Source organism: Oncorhynchus masou, chromosome 6 (assembly GCF_036934945.1).
Source record: "Oncorhynchus masou masou isolate Uvic2021 chromosome 6, UVic_Omas_1.1, whole genome shotgun sequence".
In the NCBI taxonomy this organism is placed as follows: Eukaryota; Metazoa; Chordata; class Actinopteri; order Salmoniformes; family Salmonidae; genus Oncorhynchus; species Oncorhynchus masou.
The window spans coordinates 55,446,925-55,474,559 of record NC_088217.1 but is presented as its reverse complement, the minus strand read 5'-3'; the positions used below and the strand labels follow the sequence as shown (position 1 = coordinate 55,474,559).

Sequence of the window (27,635 nt, the reverse complement as noted above, 5' to 3'; positions counted from 1 at the left end):
CACACACACACACACACACACACACTTACTATCAGCGTTGACAAGCTTTAATCACCGTACAATACTCTTGAGGTAGACAAAGAAAAACAAGAATAAAACGCTATGAATATGAAAACCTTAACATATTCCTCTGACTAGAGAGAGAAAGGTAGACATCGTTAGAAAGCAGTGAAATATCATGGGGAAAAACACGCCTGTGTAGATTTGACATAATTTATCATTTTCAAAATAAATATATTTTGGATAGATTTTTAGAATGTACGATTAAAGTATTTGATTATTACATAATATTTCAACGACGGTAAGGAAAAGTCTATGTTATATCTCCATACTTAACACCCCACATACTGTACATTCCAGTGCTGGCCTCCCTACATTGGCTCCTGTTAAGGTTAGGGCTGATTTCAAGGTTTTACTGCTAACCTACAAAGCATTACATGGGCTTTCTCCTACCCATCTCTCCAATTTGGTCCTGCCGTACAGACCTACAAGTACGCTACGGTCACAAGACGCAGACCTCCTTGTTGTCCCTAGAATTTCTAAGCAAACAGCTGGAGGCAGGGCTTTCTCCTATAGAGCTCCATTTTTTATGGAATGGACAGCCTATCCATGTGAGAGACGCAGACTCAGAGATCTTCGTGGGCTATACTCAGCCTTGTCTGAAGGTAGTATGTTGGTGGTCTGTTGACTTCCCCCTAGTGGTCTGGGGTTAAATCCTGCCCGGTTGGCCCTGTCCGGTGGTATCGTCGGAAGGGGCCACAGTGTCCCCCCCCCTGTCTCAGTCTCCAGTATCAATGCTGCAATAGCCTATGTGCCAAGGGGCTAGGGTCAGCCTGTTATATCTGGTGTAATTCTCATGTCTTTCTGGTGTACTGTGTGAATTTAAGTATGCTCCCTCTAATTCTCTCTCCCTCCCAGAGGACCTGCGCCCTGGTTGTCATCCTGGCTGTCCCCAGTCCACCTGGTCGTGCTGCTGCTCCAGTTTCAACTGTTCTGCCTGCGGCTCGGGAACCCTGACCTTTTCACCAGATGTGCTACCTTGTCCCGGACCTGCTGTTTTCGACTCTCTCTCTAATGCACATGCTGTCTCGACCACTGAATGCTCGGCTATGAAAAGCCAACTGACATCTACTCCTGAGGTACTGACCTGTTGTGTTGCACCCTCTACAACCACTCCCTCCTGCAGCAAAGCACCCCCACAACATGATGCTGCCACCCCCGTGCTTCACGGTTGGATGGTGTTCTTTGGCTTGCAAGCATCCCCCTTATTCCTCCAAACATACTGATGGTCATTATGGCCAAACAGTTCTATTTTTGTTTCATCAGACCAGAGGACATTTCTCGAAAAAGTACAATCTTTCTCTCCATGTGCAGTTGCAAACCATAGTCTGGCTTTTTTAATGGCGGTTTTGGAGCAGTGGCTTCTTACTTGCTGAATGGCCTTTCAGGGTATGTCGATTTAGGACGTGTTTTACTGTGGATATAGATACTTTTGTACCTGTTTCCTCCATCATCTTCACAAGGTCCTTTGCATGTTCTGGGATTGATTTGCACTTTTCGCACCAAAATACATTAATCTCTAGGAGACAGAACGGGTCTCCATCCTGAGTGGTATGACGGCTGCGTGGTCCCATGGTGTTTATACTTGTGTACTATTCTTTGCACAGATGAACGTGGTACCTTCAGGCATTTGGAAATTGCTCCCAAGAATGAACCAGACTTGTGGAGGTCTACAATTTTTTTCTGAGGTCTTGGCTGATTTCTTTTGATTTTCCCATGATGTCAAGCAAAGAGGCACTGAGTTTGAAGGTAGTTCTTGAAATACATCTACAGGTACACCTCCAATTGACTCAAATGATTTCAATTAGCCTTTCAGAAGCTTCTTAACCATGACATCATTTTCTGGAATTTTCCAACCTGTTTAAAGGCACAGTCAACTTAGTGTATGTAAACTTCTGTCCCACTGGAATTGTGATACAGTGAATTATAAGTGAAATAATCTGTCTGTTAACAATTGTTGGAAAAATGACTTGTGTCATGCACAAAGTAGATGTCCTAAACGACTTGCCAAAACTGTAGTTTGTTAAGAAGAAATGTGTGGAGTAGTTGAACAATGAGTTTTAATGACTCCAACCTAAGTGTATGTAAACTTCCGACTTCAACTGTACATATACAGCACAGGAGGTTGGTGGCACCTTAATTTGGGAGGATGGGCTTGTCGTAATGGCTGGAGCAGAATTGTTGGAATGGTATCAAATACATAAAACACATGGTTTCCTTGCGTTTGATGCCATTCCATTTGCACCATTCCAGCCATTATTATGAGCCAACCTCCCCGCAGCAGACTCCATTGATATACATTGTCTTCAGAAAGTATTCATGACCCTTAAGGTATTCCACATTTTGTTATGTTACACCCTGCTTTTTTATCACCCCTCTACACACAATTAAATACAATTAAATTAAATACAGAAACATTTAAAAAAGCAGCAGCTACTCTTTCTGGGGTCCACACAAAACATGAAACATAACACAGAATGACAAAATACAGAACATCAATAGACAAGAACAGCTCAAGGACAGGTGTGTTGTGTCATTGAGATGAGATGTGACTGTTACTTGAACTCTATGAAGCATTTATTTGGCGCTTTGTGGTTTTTGCGACTGCACTTAAAGAAACTTTCAAAGTTCTGATTTTCTGACCTTTATTTTTATTTCCTTATTTGAGCTGTTCTTGCCATAATATGGACTTGGTCTTTTACCAAATAGGGCTATTTTCTGTATATCACCCCTACCTTGTCACAACACAACTGATTTGGCTCAAATGCATTAAGAAGGAAAGAAATTCCACAAATTAACTTTTAACAAGGCACACATAAATCTTGTTGAGAGAATGCCAAGTATGTGGAAAAGCTGTCATCAAGGCAAAGGGTGGCTACTTTAAAGAATCTTAAATAGGTTTAACACCTTTTTGGTTACTACATGATTCCATATGTGTTATTTCATAGTTTTGATGTCTTCACTATTATTAATGCAGGACATAGTAAAAATAAAGAAAAACCCTTGGAAGAGTAGGTGTGTCCAAACTTTTGACTGGTACTGTATGTATTCACACCCCTTTGCTATGACACTCCAAATTGAGCTCAGGTTTATTCAATTTCCTTTGATCATCCTTGAGATGTAACTTCACCTTGATTGGTGCCCACCGGTGGCCAATTCAATTGTTTGGACACCTGTTTATATAAAGTCCAACAGTTCACAGTGCAGGTAAGAGGAATACAGTTCTGGTTCAGGAAAAAGATGGCAAAGGTGGATGCTGGGTTCAAATCAACCAGTGTGCCGAGTAAAGTTAGTCAAGACAAATGTTCTGAATGGACAACAGTAGTAGCAGAAACTCAAACAAAAATGAAGTTGTCTAAAATTGGAGTGGAGATTGGATGTATTAAAGATAATGAATCGCTTCTTGTTGGGATGCGTTTGTCGAGAAAGGATGCATATGTGGGAAACCCGTTTGAGGTGTCAAATGGTGAAGTATGTGCTAGGAAAAGTGGAGTCTGTCAGAGTGACCAGGAGTGGTCTTATTTGGATTATTAATTGTGTTTCTGAAGAACAGAGGAAGATAGCAGTGAGCCTCAAAAGAATCAGAACAACAGAAGTTTTGAAGTTCGGAGAAGAGCACCCGTCAATGGAATAATCTCAGGGGTGATGCCTTATGTTCAGGTTGAATACTTGAAGAAAATTCCTGGTGTGGAATGTGCTCTGCATCTGATCCGCCAGTCCTGTTGTTTTTTGCTAAAGAGCAAATATCTACCAGTGGCGGTAAGTGACAATTTTTTTTTTAATGAACGTGGCCTTATTTCTATTACAGGATACTGGAGGACTGTCATTCATATTCCATGTAACAGCTATAGGTTTAGGCAAAATTATACTCAAAGTTTCCCTATACCCATCATGAGGCTGCTACAACCGAGCCTATGAATGCAAGTTTACAACGCAGGTGCACACAGTTTGAGAGAGAAATTTGAGGTGACAGATGGTGACATTCAATACCAACGTGCACACTCTTGCCTGGATCTAGTTGGTATAGGGTGCAATCATTAGTCCAACAGTTGATAACGAGAGTTTCTATTGGACAAATTCAGGTATGTTTATCACCGTTTTGTTCCATTTGCTTCTGTTTAAGAAATGTTTTTGAACAGAATCGCGGAATGAATACATCCCTGATCAAGCGTAAACACAGTTAACTTTCATAGCAGCCACGTTGTATTCCTTCTTGCAACTATGCACTCTCTTTCTCTCACCTCTTCCCATCGCTTGTGGACTTCAATGCACAACACATCAGCTGTATGTGACCAGGCGAAAAAAACTTTCCAAGCCAAACCGCTACACACAGCCTACATCATTGTCACCATATTAGTTAAAGTAAAGTCATAGTTAGTTAGTAAACCCATTACATTTATGCAGTACCGTTATAGTGTAGTCAGTAAGCACTTACACCAGCGACCCCCGGTGGCAATAAATTAGTTTGACCAAAAGCATACAGTTTTCTGTTGGATAGTGATATGCAGCTTGCTAACATAGCATCCCTCTGTTTGAGCATGGTGTTTCAGTAGGCTAAACTAGCTAGCTGCATTTGCTAGCTAAGTAAGTGAAACAATGAAACAAAAAAATGACACACTATAAAATAGTGCTTTTAAATTATTCTGTGACATGATTATATCTAGTAAAAAAATTATAACTAAAAATGATAACTTTTTAAAAATTCACTGAGGAGGATGGTACTCTCCTTCCTCCTCTAAGGAGCCTCCATTGATACCTACACATGTGAAGCTTTGTTATGTCAGATATGCTGCAAGAGCTTTTGCTATGTTTTTTTTACATAAAATTTGTTTGATTTAGTTTAACTGATTCATTAATTTGTTTTTGTATTTTGTAAAATTTTGGGGAATCGTGTTTCACATTGAATTGTGCCAACATACCATGTCAGAGAGCACATGCTGCTGTTGAAGTGGTTTTGTCCGTAGTGTTGTTTTGACAGGCAGCAGGGACTGCTGGAGCCGAGGAGTCGGAAATGGAGGTCGAGTAGTGTGAACAAAAGGGAGGAAATTGAGAAAAATTGGTGAAGCAACATCTGTGCTGGGTGTCAGTTATGATGGTATGGAGCAGGAGGATGAGGGTCAAGGACCGGAATGGTTGGTAGTGGAAAGATATAGGAAGAAGCGAGATCATGATACAGAAAGCAGTGGAGCGCAAAGAAAGCATGAAGAGGACCAAGATAGGAAGCAAATATGTGTTAGAGTGGAAAGTGGTGATATTGTCTTTTTTTGTACTTTTACTTATTTTTCTCCCCAATTGGTAGTTACAGTCTTGTCACATCACTGCAACTCCCCTATGGACTCGGGAGAGGCGAAGGTCGAAAGCCATGTGTCCTCCAAAACATGACCCTGCCAAGCCACACTGCTTCTTGACACACTGTTTGCTTAACCCAGAAGCCAGTCGCACCAATGTTTCAGAGGTACCACCGTCCAGCTGGCGAGTGCAAGTTAGCTTGTAGGCACCCGGCCCGCCACAAGGAGTCATGAGAGCGCGATGGGACAAGGAAATCCCGTGCCGGCCAAATACAGCCTGGGATCGAACACTGGTCTGTAGTGATGCCTCAAGCACAGCAATGCAGTGCTGCACCACTCAGTAGGCCCTAGTGGTGGTAGTGTTTGATGAGACTACAGGGTCTCACTTACACCCTATCCGACCAACTAAGGACGTAGAGACAGTGGTAGGTGAAGTGAAATTAGCTTGGTTCATTGAAAATGGTTGATTGTTAATATTTTGTGGGAGCCAGGCTCAGCAAGCAAAGATTCTGAAAATGGAAAAGCTTAATGGGAAGAAGATTAAAAGTCATGTCCCTGGTGCATATGCTAGATTGAGGGGAGTCATTACTGGGCTTCCAATATCTGTATCCATTGATGATATTAAAGAAAATGTGAAGGGAGGAAGAATGATTGAGGCCAAAAGGTTGATCAGTAGGAAAGAAGGTCAAAGAAGTGAAAGCCTATCAGTGCCTGGGAAAGTACCGATAGGATTCCTCAGTTTCAAATGTCAGAGAATTTGTCCCATTCACACTGTGTGTTTTAAATGCCAAAGAATGGGACATGTAGCTGTTCACCGTAAAGGAAGGAAAAGATGTGCCAAGTGTGGAGGGGAACATGATTGCACTGAATGTGGGAGCAATGTGGAGGTTAAGTGTTGTAATTGTGGGGGGCATAGCCCAGCATTTGGTGGATGCCAGGTGCAGAGAGAGGCTAGAGAGGCTCAGAGATATAGAATTACTCATGATGTATCGTATGCAAAGGCTGTGAGACAGATTGGTGGAACTACAGTGAGGACTCATGGAGCTTCCATGACTGCTCCTGTACTAAGTGGACCTAATGTCGGGGCTGGTGTTTCTGCTGGTCCTCGCATGGTTGGGAGGCCTGTTCGGAAATCTTGCCCCTCATGAATGTGCGCTATCAAAGGACACTTTGATAATGAATAAAGTGGACTTCATAGATTTTATTGGTAAGGTTATCAATATGACTCGTGTTGTAGAAAGCAGAAATGTCGAGGTGAAGGTTACTGTGGAGACGGCAAAAGAGATATTGGGGGTAACAGATGTTACCTTTGAAATGGTTGTTGACATGCTGAACAATCCTAAGGGTGGAGTGGTTCAGCATGATATAAATCAAGTTTAATGGGGCTGGGGGTTGGGGAGGAGTTTTGGGGGGAGGGAGACAGTGTGGTAAAAGCTGGTAGGGATTTGTTTTTTTATTTTATTTTCATGGTAGTACAGAATTGGGCAGATCATGATTGATCGTAGATTCCAGCACAGTAGGTAGAGAAATGCACTTAAGCAATTGTTTGGGGACTGCCATGATATCAAAGAAGAAGAAGTAGTGCATGTCAGAGTAGGAGTTTGAAGTGAATGGAGTTCAGGGCTTAGCATGTCTCTTGAGGAGGCTAAAAAGAGATTTTGGCTTGGAAGAGTTGAATATTTTCAGGAGTCGGGTAATTGGTTAAGGGAGGAGGATTGGAGGGAAAGAAAAAGGGGGTAGAAAAGACTGAGGGAGGCAGAGGACGGGTTTGAATCTGTTGAAGCTAGCAATAACAAGGGAGAGGGTATGTCGAAGAAGATTGGTGTCAAGTTCAAACAGAGGGAGCCGGATGCCAGTTCCAGTTCGGGAGGTGAAATGGAAGGCGTAGAAGGTGTTGTGAGGAGTTTGGTGCCCGGACATGGTAATCACAAAGATACGTTTGGTCCAGTGGGAGTGAGATTTTTGAAGAGGATGGAACCAGGCCTTTTGGCTGAGGTTTCAGGTTTCAGGTTAGGCCCTTCGTGGGAGGTTTCAGGTTGGTTTGGGAATGATGGTGGGTGCTGTTGAGTCGGTAAAGGTAACCCGAAGTGGGCTTGTGATGTTTGTTTTTGTTCCTTCAGATCAGAGGGAGCAGCCACTCCTGTGGGACACCTCTTGGGGAAAGACTTCTATCTTGCTTTATGCTTAGGTACAGGGCACCATTGAAGGGAGGGTTTCTGGGGTAGTTTTAAGTGTGAGGTGGAGCAATTTAAGTTGAAAATTCCTGGTGTTTGTGATGTCTGGTGTTTGTGATGCCTGCCGTTTGGTGCGACATAGATCTGTTGAGGAGCGTAGTGAAACAGAGGTGACACAGTCTGTTCTTTTGAGCTTTGATTCAGAGTCTTTACCTGACAAAGTACATAAGTTATGCTGTTAGAGCTTTTGTGCCGAATACACTGCGGTGTTATAGGCGCCATATTTATGGGCAGCAGTGTGTAGGAGGGAGATTTCAAGATGTGGGTGGAGTGCAGGAGGACTTGGGACAGAGGAATGTGTAGTTGCTGGCCATGTTGCTGGGGATTGGAGGTGTCCGGTGTGAGAGGGGCAGGTTGAGGTGGCCAGGGTCAAAGTAGTGCAGAAGATGTCGTATGCTGAGGCAGTGATGAAAGTAGAGGAGGGTGGATCAAAATGTGAGGGATTCTGAGAGGATCTTTCTAAATAGTAGATCTGTGCCAGAACAGAGGGGTAGGCCAATGAGTGATATGTTTCAGTAAGGTTGGCTTCTTAGCTTTCATGGCTATTATTATCAACTGTACCGAAGAGACGTAAGTCAAGTCAGTCAAGCGTAAGTCACAGAAAATAGATGATGTGGTAGTAGCTGCAGAGAACTACTTGGGGGTATGAGATTTGTAACTTCAGAAGTGTTACAGGGTGTGTTGAGAGGTAGTGTCCCATCCTCTCAGGCCGTTGGCCCTTGGGTAGGATCAGATAGGGTTAAAGTAGTGGAATAAGGTGGTGGGTTTGAGTTTAGTTGGCAGGGTAATTAAATATATATTTTTATTTTATTTTTCCTGTTTCCCCTTTTCGTATCACAAAGTGTAATGGATTCATACTATATTTTTATTATTTTTTACTATTTTCAGCATTATAGAATAATAATGAAGACATCAAAACAATGAAATAACACATATGGAATCATGTAGTAACCAAATAAGTGTTAAACAAATCAAAATCTATTTTATATTTGAGATTCTTGAAAGTAGCCACCCTTTGCCTTGATGACAGCTTTGCACACTCTTGGCATTCTCTCAACCAGCTCCATGAATGCATTTCAATGAACAGTTGTGCCTTAAAGGTTCTGTCAACTAGCGCCACCTTGGAATGCTTTTCTAACAGTCTTGAAGGAGTTCCCACATAAGCTGAGCACTTGTTGGCTGTCTGATGTCTGATGCAGTGATGGAGTCATCACTCTCCTTCTTGGTCAAAAAGCCCTTACACAGCCTAGAGGTGAGATGAGTCCTTGTCCTGTTGAAAAACAAATGATAGTCCCACAAAGCGCAAACCAGATGGAATGGCGAATCGTTGCAGAATGCTGTGGTCACCATGCTGGTTGAGTGTGCAAAGCACCATCACACCTCCTCCTCCATGCTTCACGGTTGGAACTACACATGCAGAGATTAACCGTTCATTTACTCTGCATCTCACAAAGACACGGCAACTGGAACCAAAAATCTCAAATTTGGACTTATCAGACCAAAGAACAGATTTCCACCAGTCTAATGTCCATTGCTCGTGTTTCTTGGCCCAAGCAAGTGTCTTCTTATTATTGGTGTCCTTTAGTAGTGGTTTCTTTGCAGCAAGTCGACAATGAATGCCTGATTCACGTAGTCTCCTCTGAACAGTTGATGTTGAGATGTGTCTGTTACTTGAACTCTGTGAAGCATTTATTTGGGCTGCAATTTCTGAGGCTGGTAACTCCAATGAACTTATCCTCGGGGTCTTCCTTTCCTGTGACGGACCTCATGAGAGCCAGTTTCATCATAGGGCTTGATGGTTTTTGCAACTGCATTTGAAGAAACTTTCAAAATTCGGATTGACTGACCTTTAGGTCAGTAAGGATGGACTGTCATTTCTCTTTGCTTATTTGAGCTGTTCTTGCCATAATATGGACTTGGTCTTTTACCAAATGGGGATATCTTCTGTATACCACCCCCTACCTTGTCACAACACAATTGATTAGCTCAAACGCATTTAGAAGGAAAGAAGAAATTCCACAAATGAACTTTTAACAAGGCACACCTGTTAATTGAACTGTATTCCAGGTGACCACCTCACGAAGCTGGTTGAGAGAATGCCAAGACTGTGCAAAACTGTCATCAAGGCAAAGGGTGACTACTTTGAAGAATCTCAAATACAAAATATATGTTGATTTGTTTAACACTTTCTTGGTTCCTACATGATTCTATATGTGTTATTTCATAGTTTTGTTGCCTTCACTATTATTTAAAAAGAAAACTTTAATGATTAGGTGTGTCCGAACTATTTCTGGTACTGTGTATATATTTTGTTTAGTGTTAGAATACATATCTTATATCTTTCAGAAATAGGATAGACACTTCAGAACAAACTTCCTTTAGATTTTTTTGGGGGGGACAATCTCTTGTCGCATGTACAGAATCTGTTATTCAATGTGTCTTAAAATTCCAAATCAAATAGCTAAATAATCCTTGGTATGACCTTCTTAAAACAACTCCATCTAGTTTACTAGAACCCCCCCCCACACACACACACACACACACACACACCCGGCTTAGACGGGGCTTAGACTCTTATGGGTTAAGATCCTTTCACAGTAGCTACCAGCTGCTGAAAAGTGCGGATATATAATATTCCTCCATCCTTCGCTTTACTACTGCACTTGGCGTCCTTAAGCGTATATGTGACCTGTGCTCTACCAGCCACTGTTTGTGCAGTCTACCCAGAGTTTTTCAGGTTAATGTACCTACAGCCCTGGGTGTGAACTCCTTTCCTATGTAACTGGGTCCTGGACTTCCTGATGGGCTTCTCCCAGGTGAAGGTAGGAAACATTACCTCCTCGACTCTGATCCTCAACACAGGGGCCCCACAAGGGTGCGTCATCAGTCCCCTACTGTATATTCTCTGTATACCCATGACTGTGTGGCCTCTCACAGTTCCACTCCGTCATCAAGTTCGCTGACGACATGACAGTAGTATGCCTGATCACCAACAACGATGAGATAGCCTACAGGGAGGAGGTAGGCACTCTGATGGTGTGCTGCCAGGTAAACAACCTCTCCCTCAACGTTAGCAAAACAAAGGAACTGATTGTGGACTTCAGGAGGACCCAGGCTGGACACACCCCCATCCTCATCAACGGGGCCACCGTGGAGACAATCAATAACTTCAAATTCCTTGGCATACACATCTCAGAGAAGCTGAAAGGGTATAACCACATGGACATCGTAGTGAGGCACCACAGCGACTCTTCAACCTCAGGATGCTGAAGAAATTCATGCCCTGTTTTCCCCGCTTCAATCACTCAGACGTGGGAAGTGCAGAAGCATCATGGCAAAAACTAAAATACTGGCCAATAGTTTCTACCCTCAGATCATCAGGCTGCTGAATAACCACCACTAATCACCCCCCCACCCCCTGCACCTCCCCCAATGGACACCCCCCCCCCCCCCCCCCCACACACACACACACACCCTCAACTCTAACTTGCCTTACCCGCTACTCCCCCTATGGACATTCTTTCTCTTTCTTGCTGAATCTGAAACCCCATTTTACGCTCGGCTCCACTTTTTCCCCATTGTCTCACCTATGGCTTTTCACCTTCATTGTCGTTGTCCAGTTGTCCAGTTGTCCATCCGGAGCGCATCTACTGGGATTGTAGGAGAGCTCAGGCAAGGCTGTTAAGCTCTTCGCTCATCGAGCCACCACCCTCAGAAGTGGGTGGGCCCTTCTCTCTTTGATGATGTCGTGCTGTATATTACATTGATTTATAATAGCTAGGGTGGGGGTACTGTTTTTGGGAAATTCATCATTAAACTGAGACTGTGTGCGCCTTGTATTGGGCTTTGTTATGAGGTTGTTGTTTCTGTACCCTCCCTCAGTTTTCTGACCTCTGAGGGTTGCTGATGTTAAGACTACCCTAGCTGCAGAGAGCCTGTCTTTGCTATACAAGAGTTGGCCATATACCCACGTGAGATAACGGAACAAATAATTGAAAGAGAACTTAAGGGGTTACGCAAGTAACGTTGAGTTATTCCCTATAGAGACTTTATTTTGACTGGTATTACTCTGGTATTTCTCTGGACAAAATGATGATTGGTGATGTGCTAAAGGAGTCAAATGGTTTTTCAAGGGTCAGGTTGGGAGAGGGGATAGGCAAACACAGAAGAACACCAGCGAGAACACCAGCACATACACACTCATCGAACAGACACAGGCACACACACCCCTACATAGACACACAGATACATACAGCACAATGACACAGACACACACACACACACACTCTACATCTTTGCTATGATTGCAGCATACGTATCTCTGAGTACCCGCTGCTTCATTTGTAGTATTTTATCTTCACCCGCCATGACACCCCCTCTTAAGACAAGTACACTGTGCTGTGATATAACATCAAAGGGTCTATTAAATCCACCCAATATATTCCATTATACATTCTAGTGATCTGGTTACAGACAAACATAACAGGAAGCATGGAATCAACAATACAATTCACCCTGATATCCTTTGTTGATCATGACTCACACTGACACCACACTGATTGCTGTGGATGTTACATAATGAACAGGGGTCATATTCAGTCTAGTTTCAGATGCTTGATTGACGGGGTAAAGTATTGATGAATGATGATTGATGATCAGTCCATTCTGACTTGACATTAGACCTGTCAATCATGAATTCTCTTTCATTGCAGGAAAGTCTCTTGAGGGCTAGAGGTGCACGCCTGATCTAGCTAGTGATATACTGTACCTGGACACTGACAGGTGTGCAGGATTTGGTTCCACGCCAGCAACTCATGTCAGTATAATACAGCCTCAACAACCTACATACAGTACCAGAGATACGGTACTGCACTGCTACACCAGGCAACAGTCTCTCTCTCTGGCACAATTACTGAGAACCTGCACCAAAGTATTTCAACGCAATAATTCAAAGCATGCGCATAAAGAGGAGCCAAGTCACACCAGATCCCTTGCAGTGTTAGATGTTTGTCCTCGTCCCCAGGACATCGGGAGATGCCTTCAATACCATCCACTAGGGTCAACATGAGCACCTATTACCATCTAGTAGCCTCACGGCTTGCGAGGGTGTTGTGGACAGAGACAGAGGAAGGGCTTAACACTAGAACGGCTAAAGCAGTCATTTTGACCGCTCATTCATTTAAAAAAAAATATTACTCTACCATTCACGTCCCCCTCCGTCCTTGACTTTTCCTAACCAAGCCCATATAACAGACTGTTGTTTTTAGAATCTCAATTTCACAAACAGACCTGGCGTTATAACCAGTTTTAGGAGGGCATGTCATTTTTTTAACGGTTATCCCCGTTTCCTCTCCCGACAGTAGGGCCTGCTCCGCTCCTTCTCCCGACAGTAGGGCCTGCTCCGCTCCTTCTCCAGACAGTAGGGCCTGCTCCGCTCCTTCTCCAGACAGTAGGGCCTGCTCCGCTCCTTCTCCAGACAGTAGGGCCTGCTCCGCTCCTTCTCCAGACAGTAGGGCCTGCTCCGCTCCTTCTCCCGACAGTAGGGCCTGCTCCACTCCTTCTCCCGACAGTAGGGCCTGCTCCGCTCCTTCTCCCGACAGTAGGGCCTGCTCCGCTCCTTCTCCCGACAGTAGGGCCTGCTCCGCTCCTTCTCCCGACAGTTGAAAGTGCCGTGTCCAGCTGATAATCACCGGATAATTGTCTCGAAACTGAACCTAAACTACACCATAACTAATTTCACACATATAACAAATGATTTTGTACATGAAGTAAAGTATGATGCTGCGAAAGGGGGAGAATAGGTGAGTTGATGAGCGAGGGGAAGCGAACTATACATAATTATGTCATCAAAATGGTGAATGAAGGAAAGGGCAGGCCATTCTATTGTAATGATCTATTCTAAATATAATGTACCCTATATCAGTCCACTGAATCCAAGCAGTCTTATCAGTCTACTCTGGTCTACTTGGTGTAGGCTACATTGTGAGAGTGTGCATAATTGTACATGCTGAACGGCTTTCAATATCTGGGAAAAGATCCGCATCAGGCAGCAGGTGAGCAAGTGTTGGAGAATGTGGTGATGAGGCTTGTGGAACCTTACGTTGGCAAGGGGGGAAATGTCACCACGGACAATTTCTTCACTTCACTGTCATTGGTGAATAAGTTGCTTGCAAAGAAAACAAGCCTGGCTGGCATCATGAACAAAGTGAGACCGGAGTTCTCTCCCTCTGCGCAAAGGAAGGCAGCTGCACAGCTGTTGTACTCCACAACGGTGCTGAAGAATTACAAGACAACGGGGCCCCAGCTGTTTTGAGCCCAACATTTGTTTTGCCTGTTTTGCATATTGTTTTGGAATTAATGTGTCACATATCTGTTTGTAAACAATGTAAAAAATAAATAAAAATGCATTGAGTTAAAAAAAACTCCATACAAACATGGTTTCTTTTTTGCTTTCTTGAGAAAGGCAGCTCCAAAATGTAGGTGTTTCAGCCTACCTCAGTGCTTTCTGTGGTGGTGGGGCAGCCAGTGGAAAATACAGAGCGCAGGGGTTGGTAATGATCTCTAGATGTGTCGTGATTGGCTCAGTGTTCTGTCATTCATGGGGACACTACGTCACTGCCAAATCTAAGGGTAGAGCTAGAAATTTCAAGCCCATCCAAGAAGGCTCAAGGTCATTGGCCACAGATAAAATGACGTCAAATCACATTATATCTACAGTAGCTTTGATTGGACTGATCAGACTTTCAAAATATTAGCTAGCAGCCATCATCACGAATCATCATGTATCGACAATCTACTGGCAAATTATTTTTAATAGTTGTCATATGAAGAGAAATGTGTGGAGAAATTATAGCTAAAATGTTTTGGTGCTCATCGGCCATTGGACATAAACATTACACAAGTTGGAAATGGCAAATTCAACAATGAGTAGTTTGGACGGTATCAATGGCTAACTGCAAGCATTGCAAAGCAATCACGAGCCTGCTATTCGGTGGAGTGGGTGTGTGTTCCCATTTCTCGGTTTAAGGATCTATTTTCAAGCTTGAAATGATAAACATTCAACATTGGCCATGCTGTCAATCCAGCATGATTTCTTCCGCTCTCAATCAGTCTGAATTCAGTGAGATCCAGACATCTGTGATCTCAGGAAAAAACGAGCTCTGACTGGGAAGGTGAGGTGAGTCCAAAGAAAGTGTATGTTGTGTAGTAAGCTGTTAGTAGCCCATGTGCCTCACCCAAAAAATGTGGTCTATTTTCCCCTCTTAATTTCGCCTACTGTTCTGACTTGGTGGTGCACATGTAGCCTGTAAGTTTTAGAGAAATGTAATCACCAAATATTGTAAGAGCTTTCATTGTCTGCTTATATACCACCTTTATTTATTCTGCGGTTCTGACTTTGTGTACAGGGAGAACACTATAAGAACGGCCCATGTTCTGAATTCTGACGCTGTACATTTCAAAGGTGCTGAATAAATCATTATATTGACAATGTCCGTCCTAGCTCGCTCATTAATGTCTTAATCTAAATTACGGATTGCCTCTTATAAGAAGAAATAGGCGTATGTCGCAAGTCACGATTTCACAGGACAGGTATTTTAATGTTTATTTACATTTTTTATCAAAATGCTTTTTTGGGGGCAGAAATTCCTTCTGGAACATTTTAACTTGTATGCCATCTGTAAATATTAATACAGTTGGTAAATTATGTGCCTAGTTGGTTTAGCCACCGAAAAAGAGAGGAACCTTCCCGTTAGCCATGGTTGGCTGAGATAATGGATGGGCTGAACATGCTGAGAGATGAGTTTCTGATTGGTCTGCTGTGTAGCATCTTCTGTCTATAATATGAGCTGCTCGTTATGTGTAGAAAATTCTTTCTACTGCAGTTCTTTCGAAATATATAACGTTAGCAATGGAGAACTGCAAATTTGTTGCTAATGCTGTCAATAACATTGCTGCCCTGCATTTATCAGGCACTATCGACAAAGGTCAGTGGGGAAAGAGTTGTGATGGACTACTTTCAGGAGGACGATCGTACCGTGCTGATTCTCCCTGAAAATGAATCTCGACGATGAGGTAAATCCTTGATTTGAGGTAAAAACATTTTAATTCAAGAACACATTGTAGAGTCTTCTGATGACAGTGATGGGGAAGAAACGGAGATCAACAGTGTTGTTGTGATGGAAGAAGTTGACTGAGTTTTGAAATCAGTAGAATGTCTGGTGGAAGCAGAGTATGATAAGGATATTAATACAATTCTGGAGTTTGATTGCAAATCCAGAGGGAGTCGAAAAGAGAACACAGAAGGCTGTTGTCTAAAACACCTGTCTCCAGATTACATCTTCAAACTAAGGGCAACAATGGCATCCGTGAGAGAGAAGGAGAAAGATTTGATGATTATAATGGCATTGCACACGGTCAGTGTGAACTAGAGTGATTTGACACAATGGGCCAAGCAAGCTGTACAAACAAAACGGAAACAACACAGGACGTCTTATTTAATGAAAGGGATTGCAGTCTGCCGTGAAGCGTTCATCCATGTATACAGTCTTGTTACAGTTTCAGATATTATATGTTTCTAATTTTGTCAAAGTTGTTTTCATTGCAAGTTAAAGCTTACTGTTAGCTAGCTGACATTAGGTGGCTAGCTCGCTAGCTAACTTTAGCGTTACGTGCATGATTTGTGTCGTAAGATTATCTCAGAAAGCCATTTGCATTGCTAGTTATAGCCTAACTTTAGCTAGCTAACATTGAACCTATTTGTCTAACTTTAGCTAGCTATGACATTCGGTTTGTATTGCTAGTACTCTATGGATTGGGATTATGGTTCATTGTTTAGCTAGCTAGCCACCTGTCTAAACAAAATACCCCAAGTTAAAGCTGGCTCGCTAGCTAGCATTACTTGTCTGATCTGTGTAGTAATGTTATCTCAGAAAGCCATTACTGCTATCTATTGTATAATAATGCTTAAATATTTGTATCTGGAATTTGTCTTTCAGCACCAGTAGAACACACCTGACTCTCCTCCACCAGTCATACAAGGAGAATGGTCTTATGCCTCCCATCAAAAAGAGAGCTGGCCCAAGCAAGCACAGGTTACACCTGAAGAATGAGGACTTGCAGCGAGCTGTGGCTATCATCAACGATTATGCAGAGGATAGTGCAATAGTATTACCCGGACGCCACCCAGGACACAAACACTCTGGTGGAAAGCTGCTGCCATCTCATGTGCCAAAAAGCAGCAGTGTGGCATCTCTACAAGGAATCGATGACAACACTTTGTCACACCCTAATCTGTTTCACCTGTCCTTGTTATTGTCTCCACCCCCTCCAGGTGTTGCTTGTTTTCCCCAGTGTATTTATCCCTTTGTTTCCTGTCTCTCTGTGCCAGTTAGTTCGTCTTGTATGTTTTCAAGTCAACCAGCGGTTTTTCCCGTTCTCCTGCCTTGGCTATTCTCTTTTCCCTCCCTGTTTTGACCCTTGCCTGTTTCTGGACTCGTTACCCGCCTGCCTGACCATTCTGCCTGCCTTGACCTCGAGCCTGCCTGCCACTCTGTACCTCCTGGACTCTGAACTGGTTTAGACCTTTTGCCTGTCCACAACCATTCTCTTGCCTACTCCTTTGGGATTATTAAAATCTTAAAGTCCAACCATCTGCCTCCTGTGTCTGCATCTGGGTCTCGCCTTGTGTCATGATACACTTAGTATGTAAAGCATAAACAACACGTTTTGATTATTTAATTTACCTCCAACATGATTGTCTGGGTAAGCGTCATCTAATATTTATTTAATATTTTTATCTGGACACTATGTTTACCTGGAATGTTTCCTTTTGTAGGCTACTGCTCTTATTCTTAATCTTTACCACACAGTGAATCCTTAAAGAGATAGGTGGGGCTAAGGCTTAAGAGGGTGTGAACAATGCTGAATGGGTGTAGACAAAAGAGTTCTCCAGTAGGTGTACCAAAAGATTTAAGGGACATTTTCTCATAAAGCGAGGTTGCAAGTTTATCAACTCTCAAAGCAGAATTACTTTCCCATTGTTCCCCAAATGCAGTGTATGATAAACCATTTTGTAGCTCTGAGTCTCTACTTTAATCCAATGTAAAAAACACCATTTCAAATTTTGCTACATAAGACTGAATCAAGGTGGTCGGTCACATTTGTTTAAGCAAGTCACCCATATCAGCAATGTTTTCTTTAAAGGCAGTAAAGGAGGCTGAATGAACTTCCGCTGCCATACACGGCTCCGTTGATAGCCAGGTGTAGTAGTGGTAAAGTGTTGGGACTGCTGTTGGAACTCTGCTGTTGGGACAGCTTTATGTAGGCACTAACAGTTTGTGGGCACCGTTTGTCAAGGTTCTCGTGCAATTGATGTATTGTTTAGTGTTGTGTACTGGAGTTGCTTTGCTGGCATGCATCCCCAACATTTGTTTTTTTTTAGCCCCACCAAGATTTACATTCTAAAATCACCACTGGTTGGGTTATTCAGTTTTTACATATAGCCTACAGTAAAATAAACGAATGAAAATACTATTGTGTTATCTGTAGCAAAACAATTGTATTCTAATCATAAGGCCTTCATAAACACAACCAAATTATTATTTATGTGATAGCATTTACACTATATATACAAAAGTATGTGGAGACCCCTTAAAATGAGTGGATTTGGCTATTTCAGCCACACCTGTTGCTGACAGGTGTATGAAATCGAGCACACAGCCATGCTATTTCCATAGACAAACATTGGCAGTAGAATGGTCTTCCTGAAGAGCTCTGTGACGTGGCACCATCATAGTATGCCACCTTTCCAACAAGTAAGTTGGTCAAATTTCTGTCTTGCTAGAGCTGCCCTGGTCGCGTGCACAAGCATTGCAAAATGTGTTTACACATACATGTTATTCAATCATTGCACACACACTGTCACGCCCTGGTCTAAGTATTTTGTGTTTTTCTTCATGTATTGGGTCAGGCCAGGGTGTGGCATGGAGTTTTTGTATTGTGGTGTGTTTTGTCTTGGGGTTTTGGTGTGTATGTATTTGGGATTGTAGCTAGTGGGGTTATCTAGCAAAGTCTATGGCTGTCTGGAGTGGTTCTCAATCAGAGGCAGGTGCTTATCGTTGTCTCTGATTGGGAACCATATTTAGGCAGCCATATTCTTTGAGTTTGCCGTGGGTGATTGTCCTTAGTGTCTTGATGTCCTTGTGCTGTGTTAGTTGACACCAGTTTAGGCTGTTTCGGTTTTCATTTTCGTTTATTTGTTTTGTAGTGTTTTGTATTGATTCGTGTTACGTTTGTTTTATTAAACATGGATCACAATAGACACGCTGCAGTTTGGTCCGACTCTCCTTCACCATATGAAAACCGTGACACACACTGCTCACATGCTTCAATGAGAGTCTGCGTAACCAGGCGCTAAAATAGAACTTGGTTCTAAGTCCCGCCTCTCCCATCTCCACATTGGTTTTTAGGAGCATATACCCACGTGCCATCTCCTCATTGGTTTTTAGGAGAATATACCTGGGTGATTGAAAGATGAACTGAGGTCCACACTTCAGTCCATTTGGTAATGCTAATGCACCTTAAAGTTGGTTGCCATCTGCCCATATAAAGTCCAAAGAAGAAGAAGCCTGAAGAAGGAGAGACTACTAGAAACAAACTCAGTTTACCTTTTTATCTGTGTATTAATTATCAGAGCAGAGGGCCTTGTGCATTTCAGGTAAAATAACAAGCAAATGTTTAAATCCCAGGACAGATTAGATAGCAGCAGCAAGCTAGCTAGCTAAATTGCCATAAATGTTTAATGCTTTTCGACCTGTACCCAAATGAATTTAGTTGGTTCAGAGTTTGTTTTGATATTTCAACCTGCATGTCCTGATCGCGTCTGGTGTTGGTGGACAAAATCAACATACGTGCAATGGCGCACGCGGGTCTGGTCAGCATGTAAGTGCTGTTATTGTGAAGGGAAAGGAGCAACAACAGCTCAGCCGCGAAGTGGTAGGCCACACAAGCTCACAGAACACGACCGCCGAGTGCTGGAGCACATGCGAGTAAAAATCATCTGTCTCTGGACTCTGGAGCAGTGGAAATGCTTTCTCTGGAGTGATGAATCACGCTTCACCATCTGGCAGTCCGACGGATGAATCAGGTTTGGCGGACGGCAGGAGAACGCTACCTGCCCCAATGCATGGTGCCAACTACAGTATCAAGTTTGGTGGAGGAGGAATAATGGTCTGAGGCTGTTTTTCACGTCTCTTTAACATCATCCTCAGCTCAGGCATAATCCCCAATATGTGGAACCATGGACCGATCACCCAAATCCACAAAAGTGGAGACAAATTTGACCCCATTAACTACCATGAGATATGCGTCAACAGCAACCTTGGGAAAATCCTCTGCATTATCTTTAACGGCAGACTCGTATATTTCCTTAGCGAAAACAAAGTACTGAGTAATTGTCAAATTGTCTTTTTACCAAATTACAGAACGGCAGACCACATATTCACTCTGCAATCCCTAACTGACAATCAAACCAAAACAAAGGCAAAGTCTTCTCATGCTTTGTTGATTAAACAAATTTAAAAAAAATTCTACTCAGTATGGCATGAGGGCATGCTATAGAAACGGATGGAAAGTGGTGTTGGGGGAAAAACACATTACATTATAAAATCCATGTACCCAAACAACAAGTCTGTGGTTAAAATTGGCAAAAAAACACACATTTCTTTCCACAGGGCCAGGGGGGTGAGACAGGAATGCAGCTTAAGCCCCACCCTCTTCAACATATATATATCAACAAATTGGCGAGGGCACTAAAACAGCCTGCAGCACCCGGCCTCACCCTACTAGAATCTGAAGTCAAATGTCTACTGTTTGCTGATGACCTGGTGCTTCTGTCCCCAAAAAGGAGGGCCTACAGGAGCACCTAGATATTCTGCACAGATTCTGTCAGACCTGGGGCCCTGACAGTAAATCTTAGTAAGACAAAAATAATGGTGTTCCAAAAAAAGTCCAGTTGCCAGGACCACGAATACAAAATCCATCTCGACACCGTTTCTCTAGAACACACAAAAAACTATACATACCTCGGCCTAAACATTAGTGCCACAGCTAACTTCCACAAAGATGTGAATGATCTGAGTGAGCGGTCCATCAAAAGGAACATCAAATACCAACATACCAATTAGGATCTGGCAAAAAATACTTCAAACAACTATAGAACCCATTGCCCTTCACGGTTGTGAGGTCTGGGGTCCGCTCACCAACCAATAATTCACAAAATGGGACAAACACCAAATTTGGACTCTGCATGCAGAATTCTGCAAAAAAAATATCCTCAGTGTACAACAAAGAAATAATGTATGCAGTGCAGAATTAGGCCGATACCTGCTAATTATCAAAATCCAGAAAAGAGCCGTTAAATTCCACAACCACCTTAAAGGAAGCATTTCCCAAACCTTCCATAACAAAGCTATTACCTACAGAGAAATGAACCTGGAGAAGTGCCCCCTAATCAAGCTGGTCCTGGGGCTCTGTTCACAAACACAAACAACCCCCACAGAGCCCCAGGACATCAACACAATTAAGGACATATTTGACTGTGTACAGACTCAGTGAGCATAGCCTTGCTATTGAGAAAGGCTGCGCACACTGCCCACTGCCCTTAACCTCCTGCCAAATGTATGACCATATTAGAGACACATATTTCCCTAAGATTACACAAACCCACAAAGTAATTGAAAATGAATAAAATGTTGATAAACTCCCATATGTATTGGGTGAAATTCCACAGTGTGCAATCACAGCAGCAAGATTTGTGACCTGTTGCCACAGAAAAAGGGCTACCAGTGAAGAACAAAAAAACAATGTAAATACAAACTATATTTATGTTTATTTATTTTCCCTTTTGTACTTTAACTATTTGCACATCATTACAACACTGTATATAGACATATTACATTTGAAATGTCTTTATTCTTTAGGAACTTTGTGAGTGTAATGTTTACTGTTAATTCTATATTGTTTATTTCACTTTAGTTTATTATCTACTTCACTTGCGTTGGCAATGTAAACATATATTTCCCCTTAAATTGAAATTGAATTGAGAGAGGTAGAGAAAGAGAGAAAACCACACAATATAGCGAGAGATAAAGAAAAAGAGATATATAAAGAGAGAGTCAGAAGAAAGAAGGGGAGGGGAGATCCACTTCCTAATTTACAGGCTGCTGATTCCACAAAGCCCCAGCCAGCCGAGACCTCATCCGACTTTAATAGTAGGATGGGAGAGAAAATTCCATTAATAAAGAATAATACAGAGACCCAGACAGCCACAGAGGGAAACTGAGGAACACAGGAGGAACCAAAAAGGCTGGCGCTGTGTCTCTTCTGTCTCTCTCTCTCGCTCTTCATCTTTCTTTCTCTCGCTCTATGTCAATATAAAACCAGCAGATCCCAATGAGCTTCCTCCTCTCCTCGTCTCAAACAGAGCCTGTTTCAAAAGGTCAGCTCTCTGCCGTGTCTTACGTATAGCGCTCTTTCTGTAGGGCTGTAGTTCCCTCGCAGTTCCCTGGCTGTAGTTCCCTGGCAGTGAGGCACAGAGGCAGTAAAATACTAAGATAATTAGCTCCGGTACATCCTTAGATTGATTTCACCATTCTTATTCACACTGCTCATAAAACATATGCTTTATTTCCTTTGTAACAGTTTATTTTTCTAATCCCAGTCATTACAAGCTGTTGCATCATCCATTTTTAAAATATAATTTATTTACGCGGAAAATGAGGCAAAAATAATAACCATTTTGAAAAAGAATATTCAAAGTAGTACATCTAAATCGTCACATTTAAAGCATCGCACACTACCTCACATCAGACAAGCTGGGAGAATTAATTCCATTCCATCTGGTTTAGTGGATTTATTTTCTTTCTAGTTTGCTAAGCAACAGGGGAAGGTGAAGCCAAGGCAATTATTGTTTTTTTGTAGCACCTGTTGGGGAGAGCAAATTAAACCCCAGGCAATTAGTTCCGTGTGTGTGTGTGTGTGTGTGTGTGTGTGTGTGTGTGTGTGTGTGTGTGTGTGTGTGTGTGTGTGTGTGTGACAATAACAAGGCAACCAAACTATCTATGCTTTGTTTGCCATCAGGGCTGCTGGGCCTGTTAATTCATTTGGAGTTTGGAGGGAAATCAATGTTAGTCGACAGAGTCAGAACAGAGACCCAGGACCTGATCCTAGAACTGTTGCTTTGTTGATTCTCTCTCTCAAATATAAGCAGATTTGTTTTGGGCATGAAAAACAATATTACAATAATTATATGAAAAAAGTGATAAAAAAGTAATTATAAAAATACGGAAATAATATAAATAACAACAATAGAATGGTAACAATGAATAGTAAACTTTCTCTTTATCTCTCTCTCCTGTAACAAGGCTAATTGAGGTCAAAATCGGCCCTAATACAGCAGAGACCTACCAGAGGTGAAGAGGTTCATTTGTTCAAAGGTCAAACTTACCCATGAAACATTAAAGGCCCAATGCAGCCATTTTTATATCAATATCAAATAATTTCTGGGTAAAAATTAAGTATCTTACTGTAGAATATTTCCAATGAAATAAGCAAAAATAGTTTTTCAGCAAATCTGCTGATTAAACAGTCCCGTGCAGATTGTACTTTCAACCAGCAAAAAATATTATATAAAACACAGGAAAAATATAATTTGCACTGCACTGGGCCTTTAAACACTATTTTCCCTCCACAACGTCACTCCTAAATATGTTTAGTACTATAGAGCAGCCATTGGGCCACTGCCATAGGAACTGTGATTGATTGTTTTACCTCAGCTAGCTACACCTAAAGAATACCATTCGCGGGCTCACACACAAACAGCCAGACTAACAGATGACACTGGTGTGAGAAACTTGATGAATTCTGCCTTCTGAGAGGAAATGGTTTAAAAGGACTCCTGCCGTGAAGAGACTAAGACACAGGACTTTCATATTGGCCAAAGTATGATTCTTCCTCCTAAAAATATATTGTCTGTACAAATACATGACCTCCGGGATCTCTCACACACACACACACACACACACGCACACACACACGCACACACACACACACACACACACGCACACACACACGCACACTTTTGATAAAGGATGTTTTTTTCCTCCTGACAAATACACAGCCTCCAGAGATCAAACCCATAATGCAGTGAGAGACGGATGGTTGTCAGTCGCTGATCTATCAGGGTATCCCAGCGATAGGCTTACAGCGACATGCCATTCATCATCATGAACCAGACACACACAAATGAAATGAACGCACATGACACTGGCATTACACACACGCATGAACACAAGGAGACACGCAAACAGGTATGTACACACCTACACACACACACAAGTTTGACGAAATATCTCGACACATAGACAACGAAGTGTACATGATGTTGTGCATATACAAAATATTCTGCAATTATTCTTCCAGCAGAAGAATGAGCAGGCAAGCTGAGCAGAAGCTGAGACAGCAAGACGACAAATCATTCACCTTCCCCCCTTTCTCCCTCTAATATATTAAAAGTTTGTTCCTGCTCTCCCAAAAGAGAACACAATCCATTTTCTCCAACCTGCGTCACTGTATCTTAATTCAATTCTCTACTGTCTATTTCTTCTAAGACTTTGAGTCAACTGTTATTAAATCCCTTAAAAACAGTTTAATTCAAACACCCTCGCTTAATTCAAGACCCAAAGGTTGCCTTTTAAGTAATGCTACATTAGCCTACATTCCAAGGTTGCCTTTCAGTTGCACTGCCCATCAAAGCTGCAACATTAATAACCTTTTACTGAAGTGGGCTGAATCACACAGAGTGATTCTGGGTAATCTTCAACAAATCTGATTTGAAACAAAAGTGTTCACCTCACCCACGTGGTTATGGAATTAAAAAATGAAGACATCTGTACCATGTCGGATATAGAGTTGAAATGTATTCCATTTTGAGCTTGCATCCCAATATTACACTCATTAAACACCAGATTTGAGTCAGAAAAAAAGGAAAAAAAAGTGTATTAATTAAGTTATGAAACGTTAATAACATTCCACCCCATGAGGCCAAAGAGGGCACTTTTGGTCATTGACTGCACTTTAAGGGCTACCCTAGAGCTTGGATATGTAAGAGTTGTTTAGAGTCCATTCTCTGCTGCTAGTATCAGTCTATCAAGCTGGTGATTGGCCTGTGAAGCCTGTAGGGAAATAGCCATCAGCCATCTGTCTGTCTAACAAATATCAATCAGCCATCTGTCTGTCTGTCTAACCAAACCCCAGCCGAAACCCCTGCTGCTGCTGGATCGGGCTGGTCTCTGGAAGGTTGTTACGAGCAGCACAGCACCAGCTGTAGTTTTTGGGCTTAAAGAGATAGCTCACCGTTAATAAGACAGCGGCAATCTTTTCCAAACATTTTGGAAAATGTAATACAGAATTTGGAACATGGAATATGACAGCCAGGACAGGCATGCAGGTGTTTTCGGAGCCAGGGCTAACACGCACAGGGCTCCAAGCTCTCCTCCCAGCATTAGTAGTGCCATGCTCTGCTCTGAACCTTGAACTATTCATTTTACTTCACACAGAAGAGCGCACACAGCTCTCAATCACTACCTGCCTTGAGCCTCGCGTGTCACCTCTCATCACTCCATCAAAGTCATCTCATCCATGCCAGGACAGACAGAGGGAGAGTAAGAGTAAGGGAGGAGCTGCCTTGCTTTTATCCCTCTGTTTTTTTATGGCTCTTCATCAATGGCAGCTTTAGACCAGATCCTACAATCTCTCTGCTAGGTCAATGTATGATGAGTCTCATCAAGCTCAAGGGACACATCAACACGTGCGCGCGCACAGAGAGGCACAGACAGACACAGAAACACCAGAACAAATTAAAGCCCTGGCCTGCACAAATCTCCAGTAAATCTCCTGGTTGGCAAAGAACCTGTTGTGGTTTTACAGCTCCCTGGACATATAGATTCTGTGTCCCAAATGGCACCCTCTTCCCTACGAAATGCACTTCTTTTGACCAGAGCCCTATGGGCCCTTATCAAAAGTATATATATATATAGTATATTGGGAATAGGGTGCCATTTGGGGACACATGTAGAGAGTATCAGGAACTACCGTAGTAAAGCCATCACACTGCTGCTCAGGATACAGTGTGGATAGAGAGAATGAGAGAAGGAGGGATGAGCCATTACCCTTATCATCTGACCACCCAGACCCCCAGGAAGGAGAGAAGAAAGGAAGGAATTGATGAGGCAATTCCTGTTCCTCCTCTCCACACATAACCAGTGCTGGACCATTACCAGACATACACACCTTCTGTAATTACTAACCCAACCATATCTCATCTCTCTTCAAGAGGCTCAGGCCCAGACCACCAGAGAAGAGACCCAGGCTCTTTTACCATTCTCTCTCTCTCTCTCTCTCTCTCTCTCCCCCTCTTCTTTTCTCCCTTTGTAATTCTCTCTCTATTTTCCTCTTTCTGTCTTCTCAACTCCACAATAGGGACCAGAGACCTCATCACTGCATCAGCCAGACACCGTGGCGAACCGTGGTAATTGGACCTAGGTCTTCAGTGGGGGGGTGTGGGGAGAGGAGGAAGGGGGTCTTCTAACACATTGTACCAAAATCAAAAATCAAGACAAATTACAGAAACATAGCATCACTTACTGTGCCCAACTGAATCAAACAAGGCTGAGCCTGAGCTGTGCTTCGTGCTGCGACTCACATAGTAGAGACAGCACCCGCACTGATAATGCTACCAGCAACAACAACCACAGTGCTTACACAACCAACGGTAGCCTTACGCCATCCCTATCGCACGATATACCAAACGTGACAACGGTGACATATCAAAGAATGCGAGTGTGACAGTGTATTTTTAGCATACTCTATGTAGGAGAGAGTGCACTTTTTTTGTAAAACACTTAGGGGCGATAGAAATTCACACAGTATGATGCTATAGGATAAGCAGCCCACTCCCTCGGACATAATAATCCAGGAGGTTCCTAACTTAAGTATACAAAAATGCGACCATTAGGCTAAGCATTTCCTATTCAAAATGTACAACTATTACTTCCCATTGAAAACGTGTTTTCCACATTCAGAACACAAAGTAACCAGGGATCTAAAGTTGAAATGCAACAATGCTATTTTCAAAGACGGCTAACAACAGCAAGTGATCTGCAATAGGAAACACAGTTCCACTCACCAGAAGATGATCATTGGAAACGTAGCATTTAAAAAAAAAAGTGAATCTTGAAAAGGGCGATGCTAACAAATCAGCAACAACATCCTTCCTATAAACACAAGCACACACACGCACGCACGCACACCACACACACACTCCCCGGTCAACCTCATTACACATTAACAGACCAGTCCTGTGCTGGGTTTACAGTGTTAGTGATGGAAATCATATGTGGACTGTACCAGTTAGAGATAATCACTCCTCCAACTGATCCTGATGGGTAGAAATTAGGGAGCTATAAATATGTAATGACAAGGGCTCTGTAATGGCACCTTATGGAGGAAAAGGGGCAGACTGGGGTCATAGACTTGCGAGCTCGCAGGATTAGGTGGCTTGTGAGGCTAGGCATTATTTGCGGTAGTTATGAATCGGTTCTCTTTTGTTGGGTTGCCTTGCCTTGTGTTAACTAGCCCCGGAGGAAGTTGGGGTGGGATGGAGAGGGAGGAAGAGAGCGAAGAGAGGGGAGGAGAGGGCAGATAGGAGGAGAGGGGGGAGAGATAAAGAGAGCACAGATGGAGGGGGGAAGAGAACAGAGACGATGTGACAGCTTTATCAAAAGACCTGTGGTCACTCCAGATCCCAGATCTCCACTGGGGCTCTATCTGCCATAGTACCATGCCCGAAGAGGACGACGAACATAGAGGGGGGGGGGGGGGGGGGGGGTGTTAAGACACCATGGGTTGTCCCTTTTCGCCTAGGGGGATGGTGTGTGCTCCTGGTGGGGGGAGGGGGATTACTGGCACCCCTATGACTGCACTGGCACCCCTACAG

General features: G+C 42.8%; 1 protein-coding gene across 3 annotated transcripts in view; it reads right to left on the bottom strand.

The window, feature by feature from the left end:
* LOC135542311 (copine-5) overlaps nucleotides 1–27,635 on the bottom strand; it is a 212,481-nt gene that overhangs the window by 91,218 nt on the left and 93,628 nt on the right. The window contains exon 1 of one of the 3 annotated variants that reach the window (XM_064969191.1): nucleotides 26,826–26,927. The exons of the other annotated variants lie outside the window; for them this stretch is intronic. Within the exon in view, the coding sequence (XP_064825263.1) occupies nucleotides 26,826–26,839 (14 nt within the window). The 5' untranslated portion in view covers nucleotides 26,840–26,927. Of the gene's footprint in view, nucleotides 1–26,825; nucleotides 26,928–27,635 lie in introns of those variants that run through there. 3 annotated transcript variants of the gene reach the window in all.